Source organism: Pongo pygmaeus, chromosome 5 (assembly GCF_028885625.2).
Source record: "Pongo pygmaeus isolate AG05252 chromosome 5, NHGRI_mPonPyg2-v2.0_pri, whole genome shotgun sequence".
Taxonomy (NCBI): domain Eukaryota; kingdom Metazoa; phylum Chordata; class Mammalia; order Primates; family Hominidae; genus Pongo; species Pongo pygmaeus.
In genome coordinates this window covers 50,215,592-50,233,501 of record NC_072378.2, presented here as the reverse complement: position 1 = coordinate 50,233,501, position 17,910 = coordinate 50,215,592, and the positions used below count along the sequence as shown (strand labels likewise).

Sequence of the window (17,910 nt, the reverse complement as noted above, 5' to 3'; positions counted from 1 at the left end):
AATGTCCATACTGGAGAAATGAAAATTCAATAAAACTAAATTATCTTAATATTTATGTAATAGTAATATATTAGAGAAAAGACTAGCTAAATAGATGTAGAAACCAATATAATAATAAAGAGGTATGTTAAAATGTATGCATTACTTATCTTTCCACAATGTGATAGAATAAGAATCTCTTAATTTAAAAAAAAGTTGTTCTGCATTGAATAATGAGTAAACAGAATTGCACTGACACTTTTTTACCTTTAAGAACAATCCTAAAATTTCATGGAAATTTTTTACAATACAAACTTTGTAGTTCATGGGTAGTTTCAAAATGAAGACCATTGCTTCATAAAATGTATATGTTAATATCAAATGAGTGAATAATTCATTTTTTTCATGAAACAGGTGATTAAATTTGCTTACAGAAATATAAATGATTCTGTATCTTTGCATCTTGTCTCTGCACAAGCCTAGTAAATATATATTTTATGTATATTTTCAAGAGAAAGGTGAATTGAATTTCATTAAATTCTCAACATCTTAATAAAATAAATACTAGATTATTGGTTGTGTCATATTTCAAAGTTGATTTCAAAATGCACTCTCTTGACTTTAACAGTCTGTATTGATATCTTCTTACCTTTAGTTTAATCATCACTCTGGGAAAGTTGGCCTAAGCTAGCAGCCATCAAAGGATTGCTAGAGAATCAGTCAGAGGACATCTTCACCCACAAAACCTGGGAAACCTGCCCAAGAGCAACAGCAGGATATAGGAGGCTATAAAATTATCTCTACAGTAAACATAGGCAAAAACTTGCTTCAATAAAACACACATTTCAGGTTGACCTAGATGTGGGGTCATATGGTGTCATCAAGATTCATACTTGTGAAAGACAAGCTGGGTAAAATTGGTGAAAATAGCAGGGAAGTCTCAACCTCCATAGGCTGGTTAGAATTTTGTCCCATACAAACATTTATCGGTCATGAAACTTGCTTCTAATGATGTAAAAATCCTGCAATTTACCATCTATTAACTTATATTTCCAATATTACAATGAAAAATCAAATTTTCTTTTTCTTGAGTTTTTTTAAATTTTTATTTTTATTTTAAGTTCTAGGGTACATGTGCAGGATGTGCAGGCTTGTTACATAGGTAACCATGTGCCATGGTGGTTTGCTGCACCTATCAACCCATCACCTATGCATTGAGCCCAGCATGCATTAGCTACTTTTCCTAATGCTCTCTCTCCCCCACCCCACCCCCCAACAGGCCCCAATGTGTGTTGCTCCTCTCCCTGTGTCCATGTGTTCTCACTGTTTAGCTCCCACTTATAAGTGAGGGCATGGGGTGTTTGGTTTTCTGTTCCTATGTTATTTTGCTGAGGACAATGCCTTCCAGCTCCATCCATGTCCCTACAAAAAACGTGATCTTGTTCCTTTTTATGGGTGCATGGTATTCCATGGTGTATATGTACCACATATTCTTTGTCATTGATGGGCATTTGGGTTGACTCCATGTCTTTACTATTGTGAATAATGCTGCAATGAACATACGCACGCATGTATCTTTGTAATAGAATGGTTTATATTCCTTTGGGTGTATACACAGTAATGGGATTTCTGGATCAAATGATATTTCTGCTTCTAGGTCTTTGAGGAATCACTGCACCATCTTCCACAATGGTTGAATTAATTTACATTCCAAGTTTTCAATGCATTGGCAGATGAAGCATGGTAACCTAGGAATGAAAGTCAATATATTAAAGTATTTCATTAATAGAAGATGCCATTAATTGTAAAACACACAATTATTCTGTAAATCACCTTGAAAGAAACAGAATACTGTGGAGGCTGAACTACATGTTAAATAAATCAGTCTAAGAAAAATGTCAGCTGATTGCATGAGTCTTCATCCTCCTTATCTCCCTTTATCTGGATCACTCTAAAAATTTAGCTGAAGCTTGATGATTTAAACCTTTCCAAAAAAAATCATTGCTTCTAGAAATGGAACAAAGTAAACCAACCTGTCTGCCTGCTTCTGAGGTTAGGCGTAATGAGCACCAACTCTGTGCCCTCTCATCAATTTGTTTTTAAAAACCATATATAAGGAATTTATGCAAAATATACATGTTTATAACTTATAAGGTATAGCTATGGAAAACTATATACCTGCACATACATTTACAGTATATTTACTATGGATTCTAAAATTGTTAAAAGCAATCTCAACTGGTGCCTTGTTATGTAGCATTTTTAGGTTTTATCCATTATTTATTTCCAGTTATATTATTTACCATTTAAATATTTAATAAATGTAGTGAACAATTTTACCACTTAAATAACAAACATTGAATCACCAGCTGTACAAGAAGAAATTGTTAACGCATATAACACCCTCAGGAGAGGAGTCATTTCACCAGCCAGCAACATGCTGCAGATGGTAAGACCTTAAAAACAGCAACATCAATATTGGAAATAATAGTAATAATGTCTACTGAGTTTTTGTTAAGTTCCATGCACTTGCAATATACTAAAAGTTTGATCTTCACAACAAACGTATGATACAGAAAAAGAAATAGAAGCTCAGAGGAGGTAAGCAACTTTCTCACCATCATACATTTAGTCAGTGACAGAGCTCCGCCAGTCTAACTTCATGCTTATGTACCCTAAGACAGTGCTTCTCAAACTTCATTGTCTTTAAGAATCTTCCGAAGAACTTAGTAAAGCACACTTACCTGGGCCCCCTTCTCTGATATTCTGATTTAGAAGGTCTGACATGGAGGCCACCATAATCTCCCAACTGATGCTGATGCTGCTAGCACATATGGCAAATACTGATTAACAAGTTATCCATGCATTTCATAGCTTTCCTCACTGGGCAGTAATCCAGAGGCTAAGACACTCATCTGAGATTTAAGATATCCAGATATTTACCCTGTTGACGTTGTCAGGTAAACAAATGTAGGTAAATTTACTCTCTAGTTTCATTGCATTTCATAAGAGCTTAGAGAAACTGTCCTTCCACTCTAAACCTATGTTCTTCCACAAGACCAATTTAGGAACGTCTCAGGCGCATGAAGTAATTAGCCTCACATTCATTGGCCAGCAATATCACTCAGGTTTATGAGCACCCTCAGCCTGCTTCTTGAACCCTGGACTGGCCTAAAGAACAAGAGTTAGAAATAGTGCAGGCCCTGGAGGGTGATTCTAATGAACAACTGCTTCACACAAATCACATAAAGAAGGAAACAAAAGAATAAAAAAGAATTTCAAAATTTTAATCTTGATCATCTTAGAATTCAAACTGTCATTTGAACAAAACAATACAAATCAATAGCTATCATAAGCATTCCCCTGTTGGAAGGGTTTTAGCTAACATGCATGTGGTGCTTATTATTGACAGGCAATTTTCTCGTACCTTCTTACATTGACTCATTTAATTCTTCCAATAATCCTGTGAGGTAGATAATACTATCATCTCCATTTTACAGATAATGACACTGGGACATTCAGAAAAATTAAGCACCTTATCCAAAGTTGTAAGCACTGGAGCCCATATTCCAATGGAAGTGGGCCAGCTCCAGGTATTCTACTCTTAACCACTTTTCTTCCTTAGGACAAATGGGGTCCAAACTCCTTGGTTGCCAGATGAGCAAGTAAGTGTGCCTAGTTAGTACTAAAAAGATTGAAGAATAAATAAAAAAGTAGCCTTATATGAGCTCATTTAAAAATAAGTTTTCTTATTTTTTTTATGTAAAAATAAGGTTTTAAAAACCTTATTCCTGGGGAGTTAAGATGAGTACAAAGGAGACATTAGAAAATATTGTAAGAATGCATGTATTCAAGTACCAAGGTACAAAATTATGAAATAGTAACAAGATTATAAATTAAGTTTATCACAAAAACTGAGTGACATTTCAAAGGAAATATGAGAATATAGAATAAGCTGTTTTATGAGCAATGCATGGGATGTGTGGGGTGACCCTGATATAATTACAGTTGGAGTGAAGGGCCAAACATAACTGCCTGCAGAGATTTTCAAAAACAGAAAAAAAAGTCATTACCTAAAGTGATAACTTGATTAAATAAAATCACTTGTTAAAGCTATAATTCATAACTTTTGTGCAGCAATGACGAGTACCCATTTGTGACTTTATTCCTGGATGTATCATAAAACAGAAGTATTTTACCAGCAGTAATCAGAGGTAATATCCTAGAGAGTTTTCTCAAAGTGGTCTGAAGTACAAACTGGATATAATTAGTGTTACAGGAAGGTTTCCTTGGATATAATAAGCATACTCTGAGATGGAAATTAGCATGCAGAATGTTTATTAGGGAACAATCTACAGATTTATTTTTATAATTTACCTGTCAAGGAGCAAGATTAAGCACAAGAAGAAACTGGTTTGTGATATAGTCACAACACAAGCCTTAGCAAATCCCACGGGAAGCTATAAAACTAGGAAAGCTCTTCTGAGTTGTCCTGAACTGGAGAAAGGTAGCCTGAATTGTACGTCTACCAGCTCTCGAAGTGGGCTTTCCCAGCAAAGGGATTATGGCAATTTTCAGAAAGGGCAGACAGTAGAGCTGCTTCTGGGCAGGACTCCCAGCTGCTGGGTGAATATGCCCTTCAGAATGATGATGCACTGCATCCATAACAAGCAGTCAGTTGGGATTCAACTAGGTAAGTTCCTGTTCTAAGTATATGGTAACCTGGTCATAATAGGCAAGTTATCTTTATTAACAAGTGCGACAATATTCCCTCTCCTGGGAGAACTGAATATGGTGTTGTATCTCTGTTCCTTAGACACAGGCTGTAACAAATGTGTCTTTTCTTGCATGAAAAAATTAAAAGCTGACAAGCATGTCTTTACACACTGTCAGACTAATGAATTATTTCATTCATCTTGTAGTTTAGTAAATTCATTAACATGAAATGTAGTCCTAGAAAGTTATCATCAGATGGCAGCACACACATATCATAGTTAAGGCTTCTTCCACTAAAAGAGAAAATACTGAAATTCTAAGTTAGGTTGTCATTCTAAAATTATTCTAATGTGTAGCTAAATAACTTACATAAAAACCTATTGAGAAAACAATGTTCACAATTTTTTTTGGTAATGTTTTGCACATGAATATAGTGGCAGTCCTTTAAATCAATGTAGAGAATGAGAGGATGAAACAGTCTTAGGGAGATTATTTATCCAATACCTAGTGATAAAGAGGTTCTGCTTTTCACCTTACTTGTAGAACAACTACTGCTGACAAGTACCCAAGAGCATATCTGTGCCTCAGTTTCCTAATTTGTAAACGGAGATAACAATAGTACCCCCATTTTGGAGTTGCTGTGAGGAAAAAGTAAGAAAAAATATTTGCAGACTTAAAAACAGATTCTAGTGTGTTGTGTTACTTATTAATTTTTATTACTCACAATTTTAAATATAGATGCTCAATACTATACTTCTTTCCAATCGTAGTTATCATTTATTAATTCAGCACATAGTACAGCGTTTGTCATATAATAATTATATGGCATTATCACATTAAGCCTTTGGAACAAATGTTTTAATATGAATTATGAGTCAAAGAAACTGAGATACCAAGATAAAATAACGTGTCAGAGGTAAAACTATAAATAAATGATGTGATGGATTTCTATCTTGGTAGATCTACTGAAAGCATTTCCTTAAGTCTTTACTACATCAGAAAGAGAGGCTAATCTGATTGTTATTATCAAATTTTGAATTTGTGAATTTAAGGAACTCTGTTTTATTTTTCTACCATAATATTAAAGAGTAATTTCATTATTCAAATTTTTAGCTTATAAGTTGAAGATACTGCTAGATGTGATTTAAAAAAAAATCTAGACTCATCATGGAAATTGTAATAAGATCATGTGTTTGATATTTACTTTTCCTCTATAGAACTGGACTAAAGATGCTGCACAAAAGGCCAAAATGATGCCAAAGCAGTGTAAACTGATACAGATCAAGGAACAGGAGTGGAAAATTGCAAGCAGGGGTATGCAGTGGCTCTATATGGCCCATCTTTGTGCTCAAAACTCTCCAGAGGTTGTTAATTTCCTGGCAAGATGAAGTTATATCATACAGTCTGTATTTGCATTTGTACCCATACTTCACAGTGAAATATGGTCTAATACACAGGTTTTATTATTATTATTATTTAATTTGAACATTCACATTTATAGGTTCCAAATTCAGGTCACCAAGGATAAGGGAATCAAAGCTCTAAAAGTTATAGAATATTTGAGCAATGCAATAGTGACTGGACAGGCAGCTAGATGCTTAGACGGTTTCCACTCAATGCAGTTATCTCAGCTACCCACAATATATTACCACTAGGATTTCTTTAGCTTTAGGAATTGTCGATATGCAATTCTTCTGATCTGCCCATAAGAACATTTTTAAGGGATCAAAGGTGAGCCCATCTCATGGCAATACAATAACCATGTAAATTAGGTTCACTGCTAGTTTTCAGAAAAGCCATTAGTACTTTCTACACAAGTGGATATTAAAAATGTCTACAATATTATTTTATTATAAAATTATATAAAGTACTAATGGAACTTCTATATCTACAGATTATTCATAATTTTTGAGCAATATCATTGACAAATTAATTTTCAGTAGCAAAACAATAAAACTAAGCTCTTTTAGCTATTCTCCAAAACTCTTATGACAAAAGGATTCCACCATATTGTATGTTTTAGCATTTGTAACTAGCCAAGAATTTTTTTTTATTTTTCAAGTGTACTACTTGTATATAGACACATATATGACCTTATTTTATCACACATCCACCTTAAAAATACATAGCAATTAAAAGTAGCTCTTAAAGAAAGTAGCTCTTAAAAGTAGCTTTTTAGAAAGCAACATTGGGTGCAGGAACTAAGAGGACTGGCTGGTGCTTTTCATCAGTAGTAGGTGGTGGTGGCTAAGGTTTCCACTGTGGGCACAGCCGAACACAGCCCTACCAACCTGACTCTGCAGATCACCAAATGGCTAACATTACACTGAAAAATGTATGGAAAATATTGATTTGTTTATTTTCTATGAATTGAGCTAACTTTCCTCACTAGTCTTATTGTTAAATAGTGGAGAAAAAAAATTTGAAAAAAATAAAATAAATTTGAATTCAATGTAGCAAATTTGGTCTAATGCAGTACAATACTTTTTAAAATTTGTCTTTGCAAATTAAAATAAAGTACCGTTATCTTGGATTTTCTCTACCTCTTGTTTACTCTTGAGCACCCTTAGCAATTTTGTGTGCCATTTCTAAGGTATCTGAAAAGTTATTAACCCAAGCCATATTAAAGGACATGAGCTCTAGCAGTTTGATTTATTTCTTTACCAAGGACACATTGTAAAACATTAACTCAAGTCTTCCCTCAAAGTTTTCTTACTCCTTCTTATTCTCTGAGGAAAGCATACAAATACCCCCAATTTTCTAGCTGCTCCCATATCTATCTAGATATTTCTAAAGCTCACTACCCCATTGAGGATGGAAACTACCAGAGATAGGGATGAACACGTAAGGCAGGAAATAATAGTTCTTTCTTTTAACTTTCTTTCTCTTTCTTGTCTTCTCCTCACAATCCCTTGTGACAGAATGTCAGGCTTTTGAATTACTTAAATTCATATTCTCTTAAAATGGGGAAGAAATCTGAACGGCCTTTTGAAGACTTATACTGCCTACCACAAAGAAGCAACACTATAAGCTGAGTTGGCCACTGTTGGTGGTGGTTGTAAAGACAAGAGATGAATACACTGTCATGTGTTTTCCTTAGCCGTATTAATTTCCTTGGTGTAGGTAGTACGGTGTTTTTCAGAGAAGGAACTCAGATACTGTGTAGAGAAAGGCAAGTCCATCATTAAGTAGACCTCCTGGATTTAGTTTTCACATACCTTGGGACACTCTGAACTTGAAGACATGGCCACTCTACCAAAAAGTACCTGAGATGTGGGAGGAGATGGAGGTGGAGTGGTGGATGAGTATTTGACTGAAAAACTGTGGCCCTGGGAAACAATGTGGGACTGGGTTCAACAAGTTGACAATTTGCATCTTCCCTGGCCCAGAGAAAGGAAGATCATTCCTAAATACCATGCTGGATGGTGTGTGTATTGAAATTGGAGGAAAATATACATTGAAAGAGCCTCTTATGATATAGTGCATGATTTCCTGCTCCCTATTCCCACTTCCAGCATAGATATTGTCTGTCCTCCAGGAAATATTACAGTATGTCTACTTCAATAGCTTCTTTCCTAGATTATCAGCTGAGAGCTAGAGGCTGCCAGACCTAAGCATAATTATTGTTCTTGGGGCTTCACCCCAGCCTGGCTCCAGTATTGCCTCTGTAGAACTCTACAATTGGAACAATAAAAGAAAGAGAGATTTCAAACTGGTCCCCAAAGCACTGGTTTCATGCTTTTTATCCAAGATTCTTTCTCTTTCCTCTATTTGTCTTTTCACTTTTTTAGTTTCTTTCTCTTTCTTCTCTTTTATTTGTCTTTTCACTTTTTTCTTTTTTCCTTTTTTCTTGACACTTTATTTTACTGAATTATAACATCAAAATTTCAAGACTGCCCAGGACTTAACCCATCAAAGTTCACAAGACATACCCTTTCCAACTGCTGCTCCAATTAAGTCCATCCTGATCACACTCATGGATAGGCTTGATTTCAAGTGCATACAATGGAGGGAGAAACAGTGCAACAAATATCCTTTACAGCAACTCAATCTCTCTTCTTGGTTTGTGGACTTCCACTGAAGGCCACTTTCTGCCTCCCAGGAAATGCAAGAATTCAAAAACCTTAGGCTCCCATGGTCCTCCCATATGTTTTGGTGGTTGCTAAAAGGAGCTCCATATAATTCCCTATCTCACATTGGAATCTCCAAAACCAGGTAAGAGACTGAGAACTAGAATCTATTTTATAGGTCTTCATCTTATACAGAAGTCAGTGATGTCTGGCCATATTTTTGGAATGTATATATTCTTCCAAATATTTCCATTAAGCTAGTTTGTCAATTATTCCTGTTGCCTGTAGTGAATTTATCCAGTAACTGTCCCAATTCCCCTAGTTAATGTTGGAGATACAAAGACACATTTTTATCATTTGTCTTTCTTTTAGCTTAGAGCTTATGCAAACTACAGCTGTCTCGTTTCTCACCTATACCCTTTCTCGATGCCAGTGTTACCCTCAATATGTTATAATAGATGAAACTCCAATAAATAGTATCAGGCAAATATTTTGACTGTATCAAAAGTAAACCAACTAATACAATTATTTAAATTATAAATATGCTTTGCATAATGCAAGCCACAATTAGATAGGACATAACTATGATTAAGTAGTAGCCTTAATAAATAAAAAGATATATTTTATTAAAATTCAAGGGACCATTCATTTCTTAAGAGGTATCCCATACTTCTATTTTCTATAGAAATTTTTGAGCTGGGGGTAACAGAAAAAACATATAGTAATGTGAATGTCCTGAGTTTCAGTATTAGAAGACAAGCTGATACTTAAAATTGTTTTGGTTTTAACGAAGTAATTCATTATTTTATTTTAGAATAATAAAATATATTTAAAGCTAAATTGAAAAAAAGTTTTTGGAATGTCTTTAGAAAAATAATCACAGGTTATTCATTAGTTAAAAATAACTCTAAAATAACTTATCAGTGTGAATTAAACTCTCTAGCTTCCAATCTCTTTTATTAAAATTTTAATTAAAATGTTCCCTCTTGAAATACCCTTTTAAATTATAACTTTTATAACACAATTTTCTTGTTCAGGATGACTGCATCTACTGATCTAATTTGGACTCCTTAAGGAAAATAAAACCTAATCTTAGCAATACATCAATCCTCCCCTAGGATTAGTTTGAACTGGTAATGATTTGTATTATTATATACATTATTATATATATTTTTAGAACTTATGTCTCATTAACTTTATTGTAATAACATTAAAATTCTTATCTTAGACTTCACATTGAGTTTGTCCTATTCAGTGCCTACATCAATTCATCAATTAATAATCAATAACAGAGATCTGTAGGAATTCAATACACAAAAGTCCTAAAAATTACCTATTTGTGATTGGGTAACTTAGCTGTTTAATTTTAGCCATATTTTCATGTGTCCTTTTATCTTCTAAAAAATTAATTATAAAAACAAAATATAAAGAGAGTAAAATTTGCTTAAAATTTATGCAACAGAACTATGTTAGAAGAACAGATAAGTAGATGGAGGAACAAATGCAAAAAAGTATACTTTAAAACAAATGCATTGGCTAATTCATACATAATGTTATCGTGTGAATTATTATGTTGTTTTCAAACTAATTCTGCACTGTGTAAAAAGTTATATATTAGGTTGATGCAAGAGTAGAGGTTTTCGCCATTGAAAGGGAGAGATAGCACCATACAGCCACCTTAGTCTACCTTTTACAATGACCCCAAAAACTCATGGAAACATTTTCAAATGCATAAATTGAAGTTTGCTGCTATTATTAATAGAGACATTCACAAATTCATAAGCAATTTAAAAATTGTTTTTAAATTGTTAAAAGGATTGGTGTATTTTGAAATATTAAAAATTAGTGACTAAAATGACACAAGATGTACATGAGAATATACATAACTATAGATTACTAGTCATTTCAGCACCCAGAACTCTGCATAACGTATGGAATATATATTTGCATATTTTACAATCATTGTCAATGGAAAGGTGAATTGAAGCTAAACTGCCCCAAATATTTCAAAGGCTTCCTAATAGAAAGAATAATAGATTATATCCATAACGTGTTTCAATTTTCAAAGAAAATGGACAACCTATGATGAAATCTTGCCACCATAGACTTTAATCAGTCGCCACCATGAGCAAATACTAGTAGCTAAGTAAGCAGCCCTTAAAAGGCCTGGAGAGAAACAGAGGACATTTGCATAAAGAAAACCTGGAAAACCTGTCCAAGAACAGCAGAACGTAGAGACATTGATACTGTGAACATAGATGAAAACTGGATTTAGTCAAGAAGACATTTCAGCCTCTATGTGGGATGATACGTGGTAACAGGATTGTAATTTTGAAAGACAAGGTCCTCAGAGCTTGACGCTGTTACATGAAGACAGATCTTGGGGAAGTGGTGACAAAATGCCCTTGTGGTTTAGCTCAGTGCAGAGCACACTGCAAATCTTCTTTACAGAAAGGTGCCAAAACAGAAGAGTATATTTTCCTTTTGGGTCTTTCAAATCTAGTATTTGTAAATCATGGTGAATAATAATTTGAATACTCAGAATCTATTTATCACTACATTCAAACAGTCCATTAAGCTCCACCTCTAGTAGAGGAATGTGTCTACACACATTATTTGGAATTCCTCTGTAGAGAAGTTTTGTCCTTTCCCCCATCCCCACTTACTTATTTATAAGTCACTGCTTCTCTGCCCTCTTATGAACAGAGCTTGAAAATACTTGTGTTTATCAAAATCCTGCTTGAGTAGGCAGAATAATGGCCCACCAAAGATGTCCATGTCCTATTACCCAGAACTTGTAAATACTGATGCTACATGACAAAAGATACTTTGCAGATATAATTATATCACAATATTTAATTAGGGAGTTTATCCTGTATTATCTAGTTTGGCCCAACTTAGTCAAATGAGTCCTTAACAGCAGAGAATTTTCTCTGGTTGAAAGTGGAAAACAGATGGAGTAGAAATGAAAATCAGAGAGATTCCGATTGTAAGAAGAATTCAATGCATCATTGCTGGCTCTCAGATACAGGAACCTACAAACCTGAGAGGGCCTTTAGGGGTTTATTAACAGCCAGCCAAAAGCAGGTAGCTCAGTCCTATAATTGCAAGGAACTGAATCCTGCCAAAAGCCTAAATGAGCTTAGAGGTAAATTCTTCCTAGAGCCTTGTAATGAAAACCCAGCCAACAAAACTTTATGAAATCCAGAGCAAGAAACCAGCAGAGCCAACCTGAATTTCTGACCTACAGAATTGTTTTTGAACACAAAATTGTGTTATTTCAAGTAGCTAAATTTGTGACAAGTTGCTACCGTAGCAATAAAAAATTAACACATATTTATACACATATCTGTAATTATTTTCCATATCAACCTATGTGTATATTGAACTTAATATGAGTTCATACTAATATCTCAGACTCTTAATCCAGCACCACAGAGTTCATTCTGCTCTTGCTTATTTGTAACTTATTTTCCTGACAGTGAAAAACTTTTAATTATCTTCCATTATTTGCTTATCTCTAATAACACATATAGTTTAAGAATTATTCATCTATAAGCTTGTGATATTCAAACTTACCAACTAGAGTATTGTATTTTTGGACAGTTGTTTTCGTCTTTAGTTTTACAAACTGAAAACCTCTTTCGCAAAGTTACTTAAGTCATCTCCTTTTTTTGACCACATCACCTGTAGTAAAATTTCCTATATATTACAATACACTTAGGCTTATTTGTCAGAGGCTACATTACATAATAGGATTCCCTAACACTCTGGATCATATTTTTTCATTTGCATTCATTAAAGTTCACTCTCTACAACGTACAATTCTATGAATTTCGACAAGTGCATAGAATGTTGTATCCACCACACCAGTACCTCATAGAACAGTTTACCACACTAAAAATCCTCCTGTGTATCCCCATTATAGTTGACCACCCTCTCTTCTCCTAACATGTAGCAACCACTGATATGTTTTCCATCCCAAAACGATTGCCTTTTTTCAAATGTCATACACATGGAATTATACAATAGCTACATAATTTTTTTGCCTGGCTTCTTTCAGTTAGTAAGACACATTTAAGTTTTATCCAGGGCTTTTGTGTAATAAATAGCTTGTTTCTTTTCTTTTTTTTTTTAATAATATTCCATTGCATGGATATATCACAGTTTATTTATTTATTACTTGAAGAATATACAATTTTGGTAATTATTAATAAAACTGCTCTAAACATTTGTTTACAGAATTTTGAGAGAATACAGGTTTTTGATGTCCTTGGATGAATATCTAGAAATAGGATTAATGACTTGTATGGTAAGTCTATGCATATTTCTAAGAAACTGCCAAGCTGTTTCCCAAAATGGCTGTAGCATATTTCATTCCTGGGAGCAATAAATGAGAGTTTCTGTTACTATATATTTTAACACCATTTAAGTTTGCTTTTAAATGCTGTTGACTCGATGTTCAACATTGAGGAACCGATAAACTGTTTTCTAAAGTGACCGCACCATTAGACATTCCTATCAGCAATAAATGAGGATTCCAATTTGTCCACGTCTTTCTCAACACTTGTTTTTATTTTTTGTTTTAGCCATCTTAATAGGTAATGCCTCAAATATATTTCTGTCAAAGCCTTCATTTTACATATTTAGTTCACTCAACCTACGGAGTCTAATGAAAAAAATTGTAAAGCCAATTTTCATTACTAAAGCAACTAGCCACATACATTTACTTTCTCCAAAAATAGAATATCTTACTCACTTTCAATTCTAATATATGTTTTCATCCTCATGAAAACCACGCATTTTTTTTCAGCTCAATTTCTAAGTTGTACAGATAGGAAAGCAAATAGAGAGGAGAGAAAAAATAAGGAGCCTCATCATAACATTGTAGTCTGAAAGAAATGTCACCATTACTTTCAGCACTTGTTACTGATACTCTCTTTGCTATGATCTTATGGGATTCTCCTGCAGAAGTGACCAAACAGTCTTTCATGGTAGTCTGAAAATGGAAGAAGCAAAGTAATGAAAATATGACAGCATTCCCACCCCGTCCTAGAATATATCTAAAGATGAAGACTAACAACAAGCCACATCCTCAACAGAAATATTTATCAAGACAAGGAAAAAACAGAACTATACTATCCTGACTTGAATAAGCAAGGTTTCACATGAAAATCATTATTTCAAATATTCCTTTTATTTGGCACTGCAGAGGTTTTTACATATCAAAATGGTTAAGATTTAACATGAATGAGGTGTATGCAGGTTTGTGGGGGTGGGGGTGGATTTCTTTTTGTTTTGTTTTTAATAATAAGAGCAACTGTTAACCGAGCTGTGGGGTGGGGGCAAAAAGAGCCAGAAGGCAGCGCAGACCTCAGGACCATTCTTGTTGTTTTTTTAGAACCATTCTTATTCTGGGGTTTCTTCACCTACCCGAGTCTCGCCTCGAAGCCAGGTACCTCTACTCCACTACACGGCCCTCTGCCCAGGAAGTTGGAATCTTCACCTAGCAACACATTTCAGATCGAGATTGACAGGAGCATGAGCCAATCACAAAGCTAGATTTCCTCTCCAGTCTAACAGTGGCTGTTGTGCTGGAGACGGTGTGGAGAAGAAAGGGGCGGGGCAAGGGCAAGGGCGTTAGAAATCACCACCGACCCAGCCTCCCAACAGCAAGTTGGTTCTTCAGCATTAAGATCCAGGTGTCAGCCTATGTCTTTACATAGTCAAAATGTCTCTTTCTAAGAAGTTGACTTTAGACAAACTGGATGTTAGAGGGAAGCGAGTCATCATGAGAGTAGACTTCAATGTTCCCATGAAGAAGAACCAGATTACAAACAACCAGAGGATCAAGGCTTCCATCCCAAGCATCAAGTACTGCCTGGACAATGGAGCCAAGGCAGTAGTTCTTATGAGTCATCTAGGTCGGCCTGATGGTGTTCCCATGCCTGACAAATATTCCTTAGCGCCTGTTGCTGTTGAACTCAAATCCTTGCTGGGCAAGGATGTTCTGTTCCTGAAGGACTGTGTAGGCACAGAAGTGGAGAAAGCCTGTGCCAACCCAGCTCCTGGTTCAGTCATCCTGCTGGAGAACCTGCGCTTTCATGTGGAGGAAGAAGGGAAGGGCCAAGATCCCTCTGGAAAGAAGATTAAAGCTGAGCCAGATAAAATAGAAGCCTTCCGAGCATCACTTTCCAAGCTAGGGGACGTCTATGTCAATGATGCTTTTGGCACTGCGCACCGCGCTCATAGTTCCATGGTGGGAGTGAATCTGCCCCATAAAGCATCCGGATTCTTGATGAAGAAGGAACTAGATTACTTTGCTAAAGCCTTGGAAAACCCAGTGAGACCCTTTCTGGCTATACTTGGTGGAGCCAAAGTGGCAGACAAGATCCAACTTATCAAAAATATGCTGGACAAAGTCAATGAGATGATTATTGGTGGTGGAATGGCTTATACCTTCCTTAAGGTACTCAACAACATGGAGATTGGTGCTTCCCTGTTTGATGAAGAGGGAGCCAAGATCATCAAAGATATCATGGCCAAAGCACAAAAGAATGGTGTAAGGATTACTTTTCCTGTTGACTTTGTTACTGGTGACAAGTTTGATGAGAACGCTCAGGTTGGAAAAGCCACTGTAGCATCTGGCATATCTCCTGGCTGGATGGGTTTGGACTGTGGTCCTGAGAGCAACAAGAATCATGCTCAAGTTGTGGCTCAAGCAAGGTTAATTGTTTGGAATGGGCCGTTAGGAGTATTTGAATGGGATGCCTTTGCTAAGGGAACCAAAGCCCTCATGGATGAAATTGTGAAAGCCACTTCCAAGGGCTGCATCACTATTATAGGGGGTGGAGACACTGCTACTTGCTGTGCCAAATGGAACACTGAAGATAAAGTCAGCCATGTCAGCACTGGAGGTGGTGCCAGTCTAGAGCTTCTGGAAGGTAAAATCCTTCCTGGAGTAGAGGCCCTCAGCAACGTGTAGTTAACATAGTGTTACTTCCTTCTGTTTTCTGTCCACGGCCTTTAAGTCAGCTTAGTGCTTTTACATCTTGATGTGACTTTTGTTAAAATCTACTCCTAGATCAAGACCTATGTAATGGACAAGCAACGGGCCATCAGGAACTCTTAATATCAGCACAGCAATTAATTTTAGTTTGGTCATGCATTTGCCTATTCAAGTTCTCATTTGAACTTCACCATTGTGCTTTCTAGGGAGGACATATTCTTAAGTTGCCTATTAAAGAAAGTGAGCTGAAGAAGCTGAATCTTTTTATTTTAGTCCAACTTTGCTATTGTTTCATAATTTGAAACCCAAAAGACAAAACTTAAGTTGTTGGGAAAGGGTGGAATGAAAGCTGACAAACAAACAATAAATATGCCCAAATAAACTGAGAAAAATAATTACATATAAAAATTCATGGGTACCAATAAAGTTCTGCTAAGAGGATATGTTATACTAAATAGGAAAAAAAAAAAGAGAAATGAAAGATACTTATTAAACCCAAGGAATTTTTAAAAAGAAAAGAAATTAAACTCAAGGTAAGAATTATGTTTGTGTGCATATCAATGCACAAGAATACACACAAATGCCAGCTAGAAAAAGAGCTACAAGTTAAACCCAAGTTGTAAATAAGTAATTGTTTTATTTTTAAGGCAGGCATTATTTAATAAATAAATAATATAACTGGTAAGTTCTAAAACTTGGTTTTTGAGATAAATAAAATATATATACATAGCTAGTTTAATAATGGGAAAATAGAGATTAAAATTCTCTATTAGAAAACAGAAGATAAAATGATAAGAAATGTAGAAAAAACAAAAACACTTATTGGAAAATATTTTGCTTTATTCTGTAGACAAAGAGGTAGTTTAGGGCAATGCTATTAACAAGAATAGTAATTAAGAGTAAAAATGCAGATTAACCTTTCCCAGCTATAATATCTTATGTCCCATAACCCCAGATCAGTTGTGATATTCAATATCCTGAATAATTGAGCTTCAAATATGAATCTTAATACACCTGGAACTTCAACATATTTTAAGCAGAATGTTAATATTATAATAATCCCAGGAAAGATGTAGGAGTTAGGATTAATGGAACCAAAACTTGAGTAGTTGAAACAAGATTAAAACATATCACTCTCTCACATGAGAATCCAGGGCAAATAACATGGGCTTTCCTTTATGAAGTCATCTAGGGAACCAAACTGGTGAAACAGATCTGTTACTGCCATGAGGGGGTTCAGTCTGTGTATGGTATGAGGCCACTGTTCAAGTTTTTGCTACTTGATTGCCAACCTGAAGGGGGAAGTTCTTGAAAGGCAATTAGTTTTCTTTTCAATACATGATTCAAAAAGTTTAGAGATTTGTTTTCATGTATCCTATTGGCATTAGTTGTGAGATAAGGCTTATTTTGCAAGGGAAGATTGGGGATGTATTCTCTCTAGCTGCATACCTTGTGCCCAGCTAAAAGTCAATAGATTCTATTGCTGAAAGGAAGTAAGGAGGGGAAAAACACTGAAGAAAATTAATGGTTTCTGACAGACTGCCATGCTGGCCTCCCAAGTATCCATGTACAAGTATTTATGTTTTGTTTTGTTCTGTTTTGCTTTCTAAAAAGAAAACATCTGTTCTCCAAGAGATACGATACAATCAAATGACTTGTCCAGTTACTGCATCCTACTAAAAACTGGGTATCTCTGAATTACGCACAGTTCTTTCTGTGTGATCCAGTGGGGGCTGAACAGCGATGAACTCAAAAACACAGTCATTTTTCTCATACCTCCCAGCCCCCAACTCCATACATAGCCAATATACAATAGTGAAAAAGAAATAGGACAACTGCAACAAAAATACTCACCTAGAAAAAGCCACTGATTCATTACAATTATGAAATAAATCACTCTGGATTACAATTTCAAGAACTCCCTGACCTGGCAGCAGCCCAATTTCTTTGTTTAGGCTGGTTCTGGTCTCTGGGAGGAACTTATCCATTGTCCTTTTCTGGCCGGTCGTTTGACCAGTTGGGACATTTTGTTTCCTTAACTTCCATGGCATATCCTCAAGCAGATGGTATGCTTCATCAGGCCATATCAGGCCACCGCACAGATTTCCTAGCCTCTTTTTGCTGGTATAGTTTTAT

At 35.4% G+C, this 17,910-nt stretch overlaps 1 protein-coding gene across 1 annotated transcript; it reads left to right on the top strand.

Moving 5' to 3' along the window:
• Positions 1-14,359: 14,359 nt before the first annotated feature.
• Positions 14,360-16,027, top strand: PGK2 (phosphoglycerate kinase 2). The gene has a single exon (XM_054490921.2). It carries the CDS (start codon positions 14,497-14,499, stop codon positions 15,748-15,750), a length of 1,254 nt encoding a protein of 417 aa, XP_054346896.2. The 5' UTR covers positions 14,360-14,496; the 3' UTR covers positions 15,751-16,027.
• Positions 16,028-17,910: the final 1,883 nt, after the last annotated feature.

Coding starts and splice junctions, on each gene's coding strand:
- PGK2 (XM_054490921.2), top strand. CDS start 14,497: ATGTCTCTTTCTAAGAAGTTGACTTTAGACAAACTGGATGTTAGAGGG.